The sequence below is a fragment of the Piliocolobus tephrosceles genome, chromosome 18, assembly GCF_002776525.5.
Source record: "Piliocolobus tephrosceles isolate RC106 chromosome 18, ASM277652v3, whole genome shotgun sequence".
Lineage (NCBI taxonomy): Eukaryota > Metazoa > Chordata > Mammalia > Primates > Cercopithecidae > Piliocolobus > Piliocolobus tephrosceles.
The window spans coordinates 9,516,300-9,534,429 of record NC_045451.1 but is presented as its reverse complement, the minus strand read 5'-3'; the positions used below and the strand labels follow the sequence as shown (position 1 = coordinate 9,534,429).

The window sequence follows — 18,130 nt, the reverse complement described above, 5'->3', positions numbered from 1 at the left end:
ACATTGTCTCAGTTTGCAGATGACATGATTGTATATTTAAAAATCCCCAAAGTCTCAGCCCAAAATCTCCTTAAGCTGATAAGCAACTTCGGCAAAGTCTTGGGATACAAAATCACTATGCAAAAATCACAAACATTCCTATACACTAATAATAGACAAACAGAGAGCCAAATCATGAGTGAACTCCCATTCACAGTTGCTACAAAGAGAATAAAATACCTAGGAATACAACTTACAAGGGATGTGAAGGACCTCTTGAAGGAGAATTACAAACCATTGCTCAAGGAAATAAGAGAGGAAACAAATGGAAAAACATTCCATGCTCTTGGATAGGAAGAATCAATATCGTGAAAATGGCCATACTGCCCAAGGTAATTTACAGATTCAATGCTATCCCCATTAAGCTACCATTGACTTTCTTCAAAGAACTGGAAAAACTACTTTAAATTTCATATGGAACTAAAAAAGAGTTTGCATAGCCAAGACAATCCTGGACAAGAAGAGTAAAGCTGGAGGCATCACACCACATGACTTCAAACAATACTACAAGGCTACAGTAACCAAAGCAGCATGGTACTGATACCAAAACAGATACACAGACCAATGGAACAGAACAGAGGTCTCAGAAATAACGTCACACATCTAAAACCATCTGATCTTTGACAAACCTGACAAAAACAAGCAACAGGGAAAGGATTCCCTATTTAATAAATGGTGCTGGGAAAACTGGCTAGCCATATGCAGAAAACTGAAACTGGACCCCTTCCTTACACTTTATACAAAAATTAACTCAAGATGGATTAAAGATTTAAATGTAAGACCTAAAACCATAAAAACCCTAGAAGGAAACCTAGGCAATACCATTCAGAACATAGGCATGGGCGAAGACTTCATGACTAAAACACCAAAAGCAATGGCAACAAAAGCCAAAATTGACAAATGGGATCTAATTAAACTAAAGAGCTTCTGTACAGCAAAAGAAACTATCATCAGAGTGAAGAGAGGCAACCTACAGAATGGGAGAAAATTTTTGCAATCTAGCCATCTGACAAAGGGCTAATATCCAGAATCTACAAGGAACTTAAACAAATTTACAAGAAAAAAAAACAACCAAACAACCCCATCAAAAAGTGGGCGAAGGTTATGAACAGACACTTCTCAAAAGAAGACATGTGTATGGCCAACAAACATATGAAAAAAGGCTCATCATCACTGGTCGTTAGAGAAATGCAAATCAAAACCGCAATGAGCTACCATCTGACACCAGTTAGAATGACGATCATTAAAAAGTCAGGAAACAACAGATGCTAGAGTGGATGTGGAGAAACAGAAATGCTTTTACACTGTTGGTGGGAGTGTAAATTAGTTCAACAACTGTGGAAGACAGTGTGGCAATTCCTCAAGGATCTAGAACTAGAAATACCATTTGATCCAGGCATCCCATTTCTGGGTATACATCCAAAGGATCATAAATCATTCTACTATAAAGATATATGCACATGTATGTTTACTGCAGCATTATTCACAATAGCAAAGACTTGGAACCAACCCAAATGCCCATCAATGATAGACTGGATAAAGAAAACGTAGCACATATACACCATGGAATACTATGTAGCCATAAAAAAGCATGAGTTCATATCCTTTGCAGGGACACCGATGAAGCTGGAAACCATCATTCTCAGCAAACTAACACAGGAACAGAAAACCAAACACTGCATGTTCTCACTCATAAGTGGGAGTTGAACAATGAGAACACATGGACAAATGGAGGGGAACATCACACACTGGGCCTGTCGGGGGTTGCGGGGCTAGGGGAGGTATAGCATTAGGAGAAATACCTAATGTAGATGATGGGTTGATGGGTGCAGCAAATCACCATGGCACATGTATACCTATGTAACAAACCTGCATGTTCTGTACATGTATCCCAAACTTAAAGTATAATAATAATTTTTTAAAAAAAGCAGAAAAATGATCAAAGGATAGGAAGACAAATGTACAAAATTCCCTTAAGCATTAACTTAATAAAAGAATAATAAATACAAAAAGGAATGACTAAACATTTTAGAGAAATTGGTAGGTTTATGTTTCAGAGGAAAAAGTGTTTTAAAGTTATATCAACACATAAGTATACCCTTTTTGCAAAGTGAGCCCAAGTAGTAAATCAAGACTCACTAATTATCTGCAGCAATCTGCTCACTAAGTGAAGATTTCCAGAAGTCTAGTTCCAAGGAAATTATCAGGGTGTTTTGGAACAACATTTGAACCTATTTTATTACCTATTTTACATGTCATTAAATTTTATCGAACTATTTTTCCTCTAAATTTTGTGATTTCAAGAATGTGTTGCATTCTTAAAGGTGAAACACTTACTATTGGGAATTCTTTCCATATATACATTCGACACCCCGAAATCTGCAAAATACATGTATTTAAACTGTAACTGGTTCAAGGGCAGGGTCTGTGAGTGCAGTGTCTGCTCACTGGTATCAGTTAGGGGGCGGCGTCTGCTCCCTGGTATCGGTTGGAGGGCAGCGTCTGCTCACTGGTATCAGTTAGGGGGCAGCGTCTGCTCCCTGGTATCGGTTGGAGGGCAGCGTCTGCTCCCTGGTATCGGTTGGAGGGCAGCGTCTGCTCACTGGTATGTATCAGTTAGGGGGCAGCGTCTGCTCCCTGGTATCGGTTAGGGGGCAGCATCTGCTCACTGGTATCAGTTAGGGGGCAGCGTCTGCTCACTGGTATGTATCAGTTAGGGGGCAGCATCTGCTCACTGGTATTGGTTGGAGGGCAGCGTCTGCTCCCTGGTGTCAGTTGGAGGGCAGCGTCTGCTCACTGGTGTTAGTCGGAGAGCACTGTCTGTTCACTGGTATTAGACCAACCACAATGCTAGTGTATTTTAGGAGCTCAATAAATACTTGTTGCATGAAAGATTCCAGAATAAAATAAACAAAAATTTTGTCTACATAATTCATTTTTTAAGGGATTTTAAATACTTAACAAAAACCAAAACAAATAAAAAAGCTGCTCTCTAACGTGAACTGGAAATGCACAGCAGGACAATGTGAAAGGCAGGTGCAGTGATGTTTCGGGCACACTGCAGCCAACTCCCTGAACACCTCATCTGCACTACCTGATGCCCTTTGGTTTTCCTGTATCATAACCTACCCAGAAACAAGCCATGTAAGTAGCTTGCAGACGCAATTTATCACGTGAGGTTATAGCTGCAAGTGCTACTCATTAGGGCACATCAAATGTCCCCTTACTAATCAAATGTTCACTTATCTGCATAGCATCAAGTGATGTTTTTAAATGTTGTCCCAAACACTCAGAATATATAACTCCTATGATCTAAGTAAGTTTATAACTCCTTCAACCAGCTGCTATCTCTTAAAGCATTTTTTTTTCTTTTTTTTTTTTTTTTTGAGACAGAGTCTTGCTCTGTCGCCCAGGCTGGAGTCCGGTGGCCAGATCTCGGCTCACTGCAAGCTCCGCCTCCCGGGTTTACGCCATTCTCCTGCCTCAGCCTCCTGAGTAGCTGGGACTACAGGCGCCCGCCACCTCGCCCAGCTAGTTTTTTTGTATTTTTTTAGTAGAGACGGGGTTTCACCGTGTTAGCCAGGATGGTCTAGATCTCCTGACCTCGTGATCCGCCCATCTCGGCCTCCCAAAGTGCTAGGATTACAGGCGTGAGCCACCGCACCCAGCCTCTCTTAAAGCATTTTTAATAAAGTATTGTGTGTGTATATATATATAGGTCAATTAATGTGGTGGGCCCCTCTGATAATGCAAGTGGACTGACTTTTTTAACAAAACAAATGTTATTGTGAAACACGCATATTACAAAGCAATAAAACAATTTTGGGTTTAACAAGTAGGTCTGAATTCTCATATAAATAAATAACCTCAAGCAAATATACAGTAGTAAATTGTAAATAATTAGAAAGTAATGAGCTTTGCATATTACTTTCTTAAGATAATTGGTTTAATTATAAGTTTAGGGATGTCAGTTTGGCAATTACAACGCGTTGTCAGTTATGATGAAATTAGTGTCTTAGAAAAGTTCTTAAAGTTTTTACCCATCATTTCTTCAACTATTTCCTCTCCCATTCTCCTAGGACACTTCATTAAACACACAAACTGTCTTGATGTATCTGCTGTGTCACTTACCTGTGATTCTTGTAATCCTTTCTCATCTTTTTAGCTTTCTCTGCTGCATTCTGGATAATATTTTTCTAATCTATCTTCTAATTCCTAAGTTCTCTGCTATACCTAACTTGCTGTCAGACATGTATATTAAGTTTTCAATTTTGGCTACTGAAGTTCTAGGTTACTGTTGTAAAACAGAACTTTCTACAATAATGGAAATATTTATATCTGTGCTATTTAATAAGATAGCCACTAGCCACATGTAGTGAGTACAACTGAATAATTTTAATTAGTTTAAATTTAAATAGCTACATGTGGCTGATTATCATACCGCACAGTAAAGTTCTTGAAGTTCTGTTTGGTTCTTTTCAAATATTTCAACTTGTCAGTTTCCCATTTCCTAAAATTTTCAAGCTTGTCATTTATTTATCTAAATATGGTATAATTAAAGTTATTTTTAAACCCATGCTTTGTAATTCCCATATTCAAAGTCTGGGCAGATAGGCTGGTATTTTTATCCCTCTGCTGTTTCTTACTACATGCTGCCATGTCTCCTAATGTGCTTGATTATCTCTAACTCTGTACTGGTTAATGCTTTTGAAAAATTATTTGTAGAGGTTCCCTGAGGCCCAGTATGAACTTATCTTTCATCCAACACTAAGGCAGTTTGCTTCTGCTAAGTACCCAGAGGCACCATCAATCGAAGACACCTCAAGCCAAGTTCATGGCCCAATTTGGGTGCAGAGCCCTGTCAGAAGCAGTCTGTAGTACCCATTCTCACATTTTTTTTCCTCTTCTTTACAGTCTCCTTCATGAAGTTTGGGAAACCAACTTATTTCTGACTCATCCATCTATTAAGAGAATGATTCTTTGGAGGTCCAACTTAATACAAGCAGGAGAGCCAGTGAGAATCCCCACCGTGGGGAATCGCGGCTTCTGTCCTCTCACCGCTCAATACTCCTCAACAAAAGCCAAGCACACAATCTTGGCCAATGCACTTGGGGCAAAATAATTTCCTATATACTTCTTTTTTTTTTTTTTTGAGACGGAGTCTCGCTCTGTGGCCCAGGCTGGAGTGCAGTGGCCGGATCTCAGCTCACTGCAAGCTCCGCCTCCCGGGTTTACGCCATTCTCCTGCCTCAGCCTCCCGAGTAGCTGGGACTACAGACGCCCACCACCTCGCCCGGCTAGCTTTTTGTATTTTTTAGTAGAGACGGGGTTTCACCGTGTTAGCCAGGATGGTCTCGATCTCCTGACCTCGTGATCCGCCCATCTCGGCCTCCCAAAGTCCTGGGATTACAGGCTTGAGCCAGCGCGCCCGGCCTCTATACACTTCTTACTTGTCTGGGCAAGACTTTCAATCAAAACTGACCTGGAAGTTTCTCAGTATCTTTTCAATTTTTTTATTATTTTGAGGCACACTTCAATACAGCTTCTCTAGCAGCATGTTACTGTTGTTTTCAGAGGAGACTTAGTGTGGCATTACCAGAAACAAGGAATGTTCCAGATCTTTTTTTTTTTTTTTGGGAGACGGAGCCTCACTCTGTTGCCCATGCTGGAGTGCAGTGGCATGATCTTGGCTCACTACAACCTCTGCCTCCCTGGTTCAAGCAATTCTCCTGCTGGGACTACAAGGTGCCCACCACCATGCCTGGCTAATTTTTGTATTTTTAGTAGAGGCAGGGTTTCACCATGTTGGCCAGGCTGGTTTTGAACTCTTGACCTCGAATGATCCACCCACCACAGCCTCCCAAAGTGCTGGGATTACAGTTGTGAGCCACCGTGCCCAGCCCTAGATCAATTTTTACCAGCAAGGGCAAGCTCCACTGCACACTCCACTCCTGATGATTTAAACCAGATGGGTGGGTGCTACCAATCAGAGGCAGCCTTTCCTGGGAGACTTTTAAGCTGGCTGACTCTGCTAGGCCTCCTCTGTAGATCCCCAAGTGGAAAGGGAGGCATAGCCTGTGACATCCCTTTATAGTGCCTACAGAAACTGCACAGCTGGCCGGGCGCGGTGGCTCAAGCCTGTAATCCCAGCACTTTGGGAGGCCGAGATGGGCGGATCACGAGGTCAGGAGATCGAGACCATCCTGGCTAACATGGTGAAACCCCGTCTCTACTAAAAACTACAAAAAACTAGCCGGGCGAGGTGGCGGCACCTGTAGTCCCAGCTACCCGGGAGGCTGAGGCAGGAGAATGGCGTGAACCCGGGAGGCGGAGCTTGCAGTGAGCTGAGATCCGGCCACAGCACTCCAGCCTGGGTGACAGAGCGAGACTCCGTCTCAAAAAAAAAAAAAAAAAAAAAAGAAACTGCACAGCTGATGTCTATTATCTTACCCCTGCCTCAAGTCCACTAATCTCTAGTCTGTGAGGGTAGGGGAAGCTTCTCACCAAAGTTTGTCCATCTGCTTTAAGCTAATGAAGGAGAAAAAGCATTGCTGACTACAAAGAAATGGTAAAAATAATTCTAGAGGGGTCTAGAAGTGGAAAATGCATACTTATCTCCTTCAGTTCCCAAAAAGCTTGACCATTTTCCAACTCTCAATAATAAATTGGAGTAAGCAGTCCCCAAAGAAAAAAATCATTCTAAGAAAGGTGAATAAACAATATCAGATGTTACTGAGTCGCTGCTATATACCAAGAATGGCCACAGACACTTCACAGGCTCTCTCATTGCCCTGAGGAGGGATTACCATTACCCTCATTTTACAGATGTGAGGACTGAAGCAGATACAGTGGGAGAGGATGGAAATAAAACCAGTGATGTACATCACGCAGCAAAAGAGAGCGCAGCATCAGCACAGCAGCCAGTGGAAGGCAGAGTGCAAAATCCACAGTAAGCTTAGGTCTGGTACAAGTTAACTGAACTTTAAACATCTTTCCATATCATATCTAGCAGTCGATTATCAGAATGCTTGTCAGAAAAATAGAATCACAACTATATACACCACAAAATGTAAGAAGAATCACTTTCATACACTTAGAAAACCCTTGATTTCACAGAAAAATGCCTCTGAGAAAAGATTAAGTGAAAAACATGAAAGAACAAGAATGAATCTATCTTAAACATTTATCATGTACCAGAAATAGTGCTAGGCACTTAATGTGTGTTTATAAACTGATTCTTAACCAAACCAAGAATAGTGGGCTTCTTTTATAGATGAAGAAGCTGGGCCCAGCGAGGCTGTGCCAGGCGACCCTGGAGTGATACCCTGGGGCTGGCATTCAAGACCAGGCGTGTAGGGGTCTGCAGCCCACCTTCTGTTTTTCACTAGAACACATGTCTTTTATAAAACTCACTCCCCGTGAAATTCACATACTCCGCACAGCGATAACACATGGTTGCAGAAAAAGATCTTTCCAATTCTTTTTGCTTCAATTTTTTTCTGAATCCTTACCAATCCTCGCCTCCATCTGTCCTACATCTCAGAGAATGGAGTCTCTGCAAGGCTAACTGCACCATCTGATCTCAAGCCCTGAACTCTCTGGTCTGCTTAGGATCTCTCTCAATCATCAAATATTTACTGAGTGCTCACTAGTTGCAGGCACAATTCTAGGTGCTTCACATAAACAAACAAAGCAGACAAAAACCTCCTGACCCCATAAGAGCTTACTTTCTAGTGTGGGAAGACTAGGAATAGACAGATGCATGAAACACATAGTCTTATCAGATGGCAATAATACTATGGAGGGAAATAAAACCAGGAAAGGACATAGTGAGGAGGAGGAAGGAGAAGGCAGAAAGAAGGGGTTGGGGCTATTATATTAACACATGGTTCTACAGAGGCTTCATTGACATAGTAGCATTTGCTTGAAGATGCAGAGGAGGGGTAGGGGAGTTAGAGGAAGAGCAAGGAGAGAGGACAGGGAGCAGAAGGTAAGGCCAGGGAGCCCTCGTCCACGACTCCCCTTCCTCCAGGTGTCCAGTATGTGCACTGGAATGACATGATTTGCTAACCTCAGGAGACTCCAGGCAGCCCACGGAAGGCTGAAGCCATACCTGATTCATTCCCATGCCTTCCACAGTGCCTTGAACACAGTGGGTGCTTACTAAATACCTAGAAAATTATTTATAAAATTATTTGGTGTTGATCTGAACAGTCTATGAATAACTACATATATAAACATATGTGTGTGTGAATACTTACCATTAGCCAGGATCTTAGGTTTATTAGCAGGACTGAAGCAAATATTATGAAAGATAAGAAGAGGCAATAAAGGGCTGCTCTTGTGCTTGTATTTGCTCATCTCTGTTAGTAAGTCTAGACAGCCATCAAGCCTCAGAATCATTTGTTGCCCATCTTCTCCAAACGATATATTCAGGAGTAACTTCAACCAAAGAATAGTCAGACTACTGAGATGTTTATTTCCTCCTTTTGGCAATGCTAGAGAGAGGAAGTTCTGTAAGAAGTTACTCTGTGGATAAATAGAGAGAATATTATTTTCTTCTCATCTTTTTCATTATTTTCCTAGTCCCTTGGTGAACGATTAACTAACATTCTGATATACTCTTCCCATACGTTAATTTCTCCTTTCTAATACCTTCTGAATACTCCATCTGTATTATTTCCAAGTATAAGTGAAAAAGGTAAGAAGACCAAAATAGTGCTCAAGTTTTAATTCCTGCTAATTTTTTCCTCATGATGGATGAAGTATACTATAGTTAACTCTTAATTATTTAGAATTGATAATTAAGTTTGGAGATTATTTCAGGCCTCTTGAGTTTTCTCTTTTCTCTGCCTTCTAGTGATTTTGCTAGTCATTAAAAGCTACCCTATGGAAGGAAAAAAGGAAAAAAATCCAAATCAGTCTTGAATACTAGTTAACAACTCTGGAAGTAGTGAGGGTATTTTGAATCATTGTAGCTACAGGTGTTATTGTTTTTATCAAATCTATAGAGAGATCTTACATTCACTTTATCCCAGGTACTCACCATTACAAGAAAGAATTTCTGATGGCTACATGTCATTCTATTATGCTTACAGATGAGAAAGCTCTATTACTTGAACCATAAGAGTCTTTTCAACCTCCAAATAAAGCCCCTTCCACAAAACCCCACCAAACCCTTAACTATAAGAAAGATAATAAATTATTTAGACTAATCTATATGCGAAGTATAAAAGTGCTACATGAAGCTGCAGCCCACGGCAGCATGGAAACCATAGTTAGGTGGACATTTTAGAAATGAAATGCAATCACTGAACTTTTAAGATTGCACAGAATAACTCTTCTTTCTCTCTGTTTAAATCTACTCCAGTTTATCTCTTAGGTTTTCCTAGACCAAAATCAAGATGTTGGCTTTAATCTATAAAATAAACTTAACGTTTTTACACAAAAGGACTCTAAGTGTTAAGAATGAAATGAGCTACATACAGAAGTATTATCAACATTACCCACACAATAAGCAAACTGTAAAATTACATGCCCACTTTCCGCTGCATTTGCTGTCACTCACACCTACTCTCAGCCAAATTGATAGTTTTTAGATTCAACCCTGGCTGGATTTGGGACTGACAAGGGTGATAGAGTAGATGTCAGTGCTCTCAAATGTAAATGTGCTGTGGGCACTCCTTTTTTTTTTTTTTTTTTGCTGCTTCTAAAGATGTTTTCAAACAATTTCCTACACCAGGTAGAATATGTATACCATGGTAGAAAACAAAACAGGGTATTTCAGAGCCTGAGCTGCACAACAGCACCTGCTGCATTTTCTATGTCCTATAGATGAGTAATGAAGAAGTAGAAGTGTTAAATGTCTGGGCTCATTATTACTTAATGCAGCAGAGGAAGTCTCAGGCGTTTCCTAATTAGAGCAGAGGAAAAAGACTTGATTAATCTGTCCCTGGAAAGAGAGTCTGATCACACTTCATCAAAATATTCTTAAGTATAGCACTAGAATAACAGATTAAGAGTTGAACATATCTTGGAGATTATTTTGTTTAACCCAAACGAAGCTGAAAGAGAACAGGTCTCCAGCTCAAGGTCAGAGACCAGAATCGAGACTGGTACTTACATTCCTTCTGGGGCTCCCACTTAGCTTCCCACTGACATGCTCCATAAGGAAGCGGTGGAAAGCACTGCCCCCGCTCTTCTCTCACATATGCAGAATCTCTCATTCTTATGGATGCTAATCACATATATCCAGTTCAAGAGAATGTCTCATTTTGGAAATGATGTGTGTATATGAATACATATATGAAGAAAATATATTCAAATATATATACATATATGACATACATGAACATATACATGAAGAAAATATCCAGCCATGTGCTGGTAAATAAACAACGGATTGTGGTGAGGGTAGAAAAGATCCATAATTTGTACAGTTCACAGAATTACATGGTGTGACACTCTCACTGTGGCTGATTTCAAAATAACAATGTAACACCAACTGGAATTTTTATAAAATTCCTGCAAATTTAAGATGATACTCATGAGTCAGTAGGAGGCTGGCTCTAACGCGCCACTGAAAACATCTTTCCTTGGTGAGATTGATCTTTCCATTTCCTTAGAAAAACCTATCTTTCTATTTATGTGGTGATAACAAAATATCTTCTGAGGAGTTCAGGGAGAAGAAACAGTGGAGGAAAACGAGACTCAATTCTTGTAAATCTTCTCAACTTTTACAATTTATCTTGGCCTTCAAGTAAAAGAAATGGAAGCACCCAAATTACAATACTATTAAGTAATACATAATCTGATTACATTCAAATTTGAAGGGATTTTGCTAATTAGGGATTCTGTTTATACACATCTAAATACAGAATCTGAGTGCACATGTGTACCAGAATTTATTTAACTCATTACATCCCTTTTAAATTACCTTAAGTTAATATCAGTGATGAGAAGTCTAGTTTGGGAATTGGAGTCCTAGAGAACTCATAAAATTGCTTAATATGCCATAAGGAAGTTAAGGTCTAACTGGGGGAAGTGGGCTGTGATTTCATAAACCATTTTGTCAATGAAATTAAACTGAAATTGTTACTGTTCAATTTGGTCTGTTTAAAGACCAATATATTACTTTTATTATCTCCAATAAATGTAAGACAGCTATCTTTCTAAAACCCTCATTTTTGAGAATGATAAAATACAATCCGAAAGCTAAGAAGATCAATGAGAAGGAAATGGCATGACTCTACTCTAGCTCCTGTCCCTCTGCACATGTCATCTATCAACAGGCTTTAAACAAAGTGAACCTCTTAACCCTTTTATAATCCTTTAAAATAAAATGCCTCAAAATCATAATATATTAATCTTAGAAACTGAGTTGTAAACTTTTGATTGGAAAGATTATTTCACTGAATACCCTTTTAAGATACGAGGGGAGTTTAAGTGCTTACCTTCTGAATTACTCCTTTACAGTCATGCGATAAGGCCAGGTTTGAAAGAAGCATAAAAACCATCTGCTGAACCGTGGTGTTCTCCAGTGGCATCTGGGAAGCCAGCTTGACGACACACAGCATCAGAGAGTTGCTCAGGGCTCCTCTATGTGTAGCTTGAACAGGGTGTTGTCCACAACTTGACCAACAAAGAGAACTGCAACCTTCAAAAATAATAACCTGTGACAATGTCTTCTCAGTTTCCCTGTTTAGTTTTTGAAGACACTAAGTGGCAAAGCATATCACCCCGGACACCTTTTTTTTCCTTCCTACCTCTCACAACAGATATCATTGACTCTATCTTTGAGCTACATACTGAATCTGTCTACTTCTCTCAATATCTCCAGCTACCACTCAAGCCCAAGCCACCATTATATCTCCATGAGAAGTCTCCCTGCTTCTAGACTTGCTCCCAATCATCCATTCTCCACGTATCACCCAGGGTAATTTTTCTTTTCTTTTCTTTTTTTCTGTGAGACAGAGTCTCGCTCTGTTGCCCAGGCTGGGGTTTTAGTGGCGTGATCTCGACTCACTGCAACCTCCGCTTCCCAGGTTCAAGTGATTCTCCTGCTTCAGCCTCCTGAGTAGTTGGGACTACAGGCACGCAACATCCTGCCTGGTTAATTTTTGTATTTTTAGTAGAGACAGGGTTTCCTCATGTTGGCCAGGCTGGTCTCAAACTCCAGACCACAAGTGATCTGCCTGCCTGGGTCTGCCAAAGTGCTGGGATTACAGGCATGAACCACCACACCTAGCCTAATCTTTCTGAAACACAAATTAAATCATGCCACTCCCCAGCTTACAACTGCCAATGTAATCCTGTTACACTCACATAAAAATCCAAACTCCCTACTGTGGCCCCTGAGGCGCTACATGACCTGTCCTCCTATCTCATTTCAGATCACTCTCACCAGAACTCACAATGCATGGCCCACCGCAGGCTCTTGATAAAATGTCTATCAAGTGCATGAGCGAAAGAGGAGCCCTAGTGATATCATGTATCATCAGAACAACTGTTGTGAGAACTAACTTTCATCGTGCCAGTCTCCTGCTCTAGAATCTATAAAAAGTTCTAACCTTCACCTGGCTTTTGAGGTCTTATATCATAATTTTTATCCTCTCAGTTTTCCTACTAAACTCAATTTCCCATTGCCAGATTATCAGACTAGTCCTCCCTCTCTATTGCCTGCACTGCCAGTGACTCTCGTGTCAACAAACACACTAAAATATCTGTCTGCTCTCACAATACCTACGAGAAAGCTTGCCTTTGCCCATCATATCCTCAATAAATCAGAGAAATACTTCAAAATATGTATTACTTTTTCCAGTCCACCTTAATGACATTTATAAAACTAGTATTTTGGTGTATTATTGAAAGGCAGTATTGGATCCTATTTACCATTTGGAAAATTTGCAGTATAGACACAAAGGAGCTGCAGAGAAATTTGCATCAATGAATCATCCATCAAAATCCAAGGCCAGAGAGAGTGCAAGACAGGCACAAGGTGAGCTTCAAGAGCTGCTTCCTGTTGAAGGAAGGGAAAAAGACAGCATTAGTCTGAATATATGAAAATATAACATTAAAATCAAAACAACAACAAAAAGCCACCAACATAAGACACAAGGAGAATCCTGTGGCTGTCTGCGGCATCCTGCCCCACCCCCACTGGGCTCCACACATGGCTGCCCTGACCACGAGCCTGACCAATCTCAGGAAGTCCCTTCAACACCAGAGTGATTAAGATGTGCCACTAAGGTAGGAAGCATAGAAAACAGCCTTTGTAACATGTAAGTTAAACAGCAAAGTGATATCTTACACCACTGAATAAATTCCTGTAAATGCTATGAAATGGCCAAGAAGTGAGAATTTCTGGTTAAACATTCTGATCAACTCTGAGTCCTCCTTGCCTGCCCTCTCTCCCTCTCCCCCACTCTGTCTGTGTGTGTGTATGTGTGTATATACTCAAAGTAAATCACAATTTTTGAGTAATTTGAATATATAAAATTCAGTCTAAATATTATGATAAATCAATAAATTCCGAAGTAACTCAGAGTCTTTATTACAAAGATCAGTTACCCCGGGACAATACTGCAGATAAAATATAGCTGTTTAAGTGCAGCAATATCTGTTTTAAATGAACAAGAATCCTGAGGTAATTCGTAGACCCATGTTTATGCATGTGAGCATGCGCATAAATACACCCTATACAATTTCGCATAGCATCAAGTGGCAGAATAGGAGAAGTGATTCCCAATGTTTGACACTCCCCGTAAGCACTGAAGTCACCCCCAGTGCTCTCCCTAAAGTTCTCCCCATGGTCACCACTCTCTGTGGCACACAGCCCTCCATCTGCAGCAGATGACCTTGTTTACTATTTCATAGGGAAGACAGAAACGATTAAGTACAAACTCCTGTATCTACTCTGCCATTCTGTCCACATAGCTTATCTGTATTTTCATCCATTCACCCTTCCTGTCTGCCTGGCAGTGACAAAGAGGTGTTCCACTTCTTGCCTGCCAGAGATTCATACATTCATCTGTGTTCTTCCTGCCTCCTCAGGGATCTTAATCCACCAATTAGTTCTCCTCTTGCTATCTCTTAAACAATTCGTCCCCAATTTGCTCATTTCTGTGCCTGTATTCAAGCAGTTTACATGTTAAGAGAAACAAACATACTCATTTCCTTTCATCCTATATGTCCTAAATTATTAATGCCACTTTTCATGACCAAACTTCTACATCATTATTGCTATAATTTCCCCGTCTCACATTTAATCTTAGGTCATTTCCATTTGTTTTCTGCCCTAAAGATTCTACTGAGGCCACTCCTACTTTTGTGGTTGCCAACAACGCTTAAGCCCTGTGGCATTTGCTGTCTGTCTCTTCTTTCTTAATTTCCATGCTGCTGCTCTATCTTGGATCATCTCTGACAGTCTGGATATTTGTCCCTGCCCAAATCTCATGCTGAGTTGTAATCCCCAGTGCTAGAGGTGAGGCCTGGTGGGAGGTGTGTAGATCTTGGGGGCGGATTCCTCATTGCTTGGTGCTTGCCTCAAGACAGTGAGTGATCTCATGAGATCTGGTCATTTAAAAGTGTCCAGCACCTCCTCGCCAGCTCTCTCTCTCTCGCTCCAGTTCTAGTCATGTGATGTGCCTGTTCCCCTTTTGCCCTCTTGTCATGATTGGAAGTTTCCTAAGGTCTCCCCAGAAGCAGATGCCACTATGCGTCCTGTATAGCCTGCAGAACTGTGAGCCAATTAAACCTCTTTTCTTTAATAAATTACCTAGTCTCAGATATTTCTTCATAGTAAGGCAAGAATGGCCTAATGCAATCTCCAAATCCCTTCTCCAGTATTCCCTTCTCAGTTGTTTTCTGCCCTCTCTTAAATGTTCCTATTTTCCAAAGATTTGACCTTGGTTTTCATTACATACTTTCTTGGGAAATTTCAACAACAGTGAGGACCACAAACACCATTTACACATTGATAAGCCATTTTTCACCTGGATGCCCCTAAGACTCGAGGCTAGCACGTGCAAGCAGGAGTATCAGGTCTCTCATACCTGTGCTCTGCTCTATCATGTACTCTTAATGCATCATAATGCAGCAGCTTAAACTGGAGTTTGGAAGTCATTCTACATTCCTCCTCTTTTCAATGCCTCAAATTTACTCCCTACCCTTCTTCTCCTTTCTACCTGCTCAAGTTAAGGTGTCATCATCTCTTGTCTGGACTATGACAGTCTCCTCCGTCTAACCTTATCCACTGTTTAATTCATTTACCTCACAGCCTTCCAGTATGATCCTTCCAGTATGAAAACCCCTTAATGTTATGCATATGCAAACAGCAGGGTGGGGTGGCAGTGGGTGACCTGATGAATTACCCAATAGTGGTCAACTATTAATAATGAGAACATGCCATATACCTGATAAAAGCTCAAATTGAAATTAAGAATCTCTACCTGTATAAGATTATATTTATACTCAAGGATAATCTAAATATTCTTTGGATTTACTTCTTATTAACCAACTTAGAAATATAGAAATGCTTTGACTTATTGAGATATTATACTTTTATAAATGGCTAATATGATACAAATTGAGCACATATTTATAACTAGTAGCCAGGTGAGCATTTCATACATTTTTATAGGTAGATCCTACACGTAAAGTATTCCAGAGTATTTCCCTGAATAAGGTGTCATGAATGAATATTGACTGCACACACACATGAAATTTATATATTTACATATACACATCAATATTAACTGTACATCCAGTCACAAGCATAATATCATAAGCATGAAGGAATCATAAGTTTATTAATGGCAGTTGTGTTTTGAGAAAAAGTTCATATAAATTCATATATGGGGAATTTTAATAAAATGTATAAATAAATACTTAATTTCCATCAAACTACTCTGAAATATTAATTGTGAGTCATGGCTCTGGCTTTTTAACATCGTGTAAGGAATAAGTGTGTTTAACATGTCCCTTTTCCAGATGTGGTATGGTTTTTCCAGTTGTGCTCTTACCACAAGAGCAAAACAGGTAAAAATTTAAAAGGCAATAAAAACTTCTATAATTGATCTTTGCTTTCTATATTAAAGCTTTTATTTAGTATTTTTTTTTAATTTTATTTTCATGGCCAGCTCTTATAGAGAATAATCTAGTATTTCTGCATTAAAGCATTAATCTAGTATTTCAAAAGTGTTGTAAAACTATAGACAAAGCAAATCATAGTGTTCAAAAGATTATATCCTCTATAGCAGTACTGATACAATGGTTTAAAACATCATCAATGCTTACAGACAAAGCAAAATAGCTCAGTGATTTTTAGACAGAGGGGCTGTGTAAATGGTCACAGGGAGTCAGCAGAGCCAGAAGCAACTTCCTCTCAGTGGATGTGGCCACACTAGGTAGCAGTTCTAACTCTTTTCTCCTTTGAAGCAGGAAACTCTTATTTCCTTATAGACACAGATAGCTTCACTTATTTCCTTGCAGTTGTTTTGACAACCCATTTTGAAAGAATCTACCTTATAAGACACATCCAGCCATTCATTCCATACCTAAAATAGGTGGGAAACTAACACTTAAAATGCCTAAGAGTACAGAATGAGGCTGAAGTTTGTGAAGTTAAAGTTTCAATGATAAAACACTGATATACACAAGAAACATAATCAGTGATGAATAACAAGACTAGATACACACATTTCTGACAATTAACACTGAGTTTGAGGACCAATCAACTGTGTGTCTAAAAATTTAAAAGTCAGAGCTTTCCATTTTTCCTACTACATTATCTCATATAAAAATTAAACTGCTTAAAACCAGTACTTCTACTAAACTTTTGAAAAGTAGCTCTACTTACTTTACATTCTTCATTTTGATAAAGACAGTTTCTTAGGAGCTGCATGGCAATGCTTAACTCTTTGATAACACCATCCTCCTATTTAAACAAAAAGCAGTTGAAAACTGTGAATGCAACAGCATACTCCATTTTTGTGTATAGTAATTCCCTCCCCTTTGGGTCACAGTACAATGCAGGTGTGCTCTAATCATGCCTGACCACTGTAACTTTGAGGGAACTGATAGGCTAATGATCTCTGAAAGATGACCATATCTCAAGAAGCACATTCACCACGAAAAAGCTATTTCTGTTCTATCAAGCATGGAGGAACTCGGATATATGATAGCCTCCATGTTTCATCTCAATAAAGTGAGGCAGATACTGACAGGTTTTCAATCATATCAGGTGTTGGCTGACTTTCTCAATGATGAAGGGCCTTTGGCTAGAGAGGAAAAGAGGCAAAAAAAAAAAAAAAAAGAACTGAAGAACTGATAAACACACAATCTCCTGAATCAATTACACTATTAAATAAGACTTTGTCTTGGTTTCTTATTAAAGGCAGTAGAAACTAGTTATTACAAAGAGTGCTGCTATAACGGCCTTACCTACACACATATATGTATATTTATATATTTATACTATTCACACACTTTCATTTGCTGAATAAGTGGGTGGCAAATCTTGTTAACCACAGAAGTTACTGTTATTGTAGTTATTGTTAACCGTAGGTATTATATAATAACTATGTTATTTTGAGTTTAAACATGAGTCCAGCAGACTCAATGCTAGAGGAGATATTCAGAAGGCACAGAAGGAGATAAACAGAGATGAGGAATATCAGCTCTGCAACCACCCAGGTATGGGGCAAATATTAGCTCCAACGATTACCAACTGTGTGACTGTGCTGTAATGAGTGTTTGTTCATGAGACAATAAATATGAAAGGTTTCAATAGTGGCTGACATATAGAAAACTCTTAATAAATTATAGTTGTTATAGATCTCATTCCTAGTTAACCTATGCTTGTTTTGAGATAAAGATTTTCTTTTTAAATGGTGCTGGGAAAATTGGCTAGCCATAAGTAGAAAGCTGAAACTGGATCCTTTCCTTACTCCTTATACGAAGATTAATTCAAGATGGATTAGAGACTTAAATGTTAGACCTAATACCATAAAAACCCTAGAAGAAAATCTAGGTAGTACCATTCAGGACATAGGCATGGGCAAGGACTTCATGTCTAAAACACCAAAAGCAA

General features: G+C 39.6%; 1 protein-coding gene across 1 annotated transcript in view; it reads right to left on the bottom strand.

The window, feature by feature from the left end:
• Positions 1-18,130, bottom strand: part of RTTN (rotatin) — a 178,326-nt gene that overhangs the window by 8,499 nt on the left and 151,697 nt on the right. The window contains exons 42-45 of the mRNA XM_026455194.1: positions 16,898-16,975; positions 12,931-13,057; positions 11,493-11,695; positions 8,301-8,568 (exon numbers count right to left, since the gene is read on the bottom strand). Coding sequence (XP_026310979.1) covers positions 8,301-8,568; positions 11,493-11,695; positions 12,931-13,057; positions 16,898-16,975 — 676 coding nt within the window. The remainder of the gene's footprint in view (positions 1-8,300; positions 8,569-11,492; positions 11,696-12,930; positions 13,058-16,897; positions 16,976-18,130) is intronic.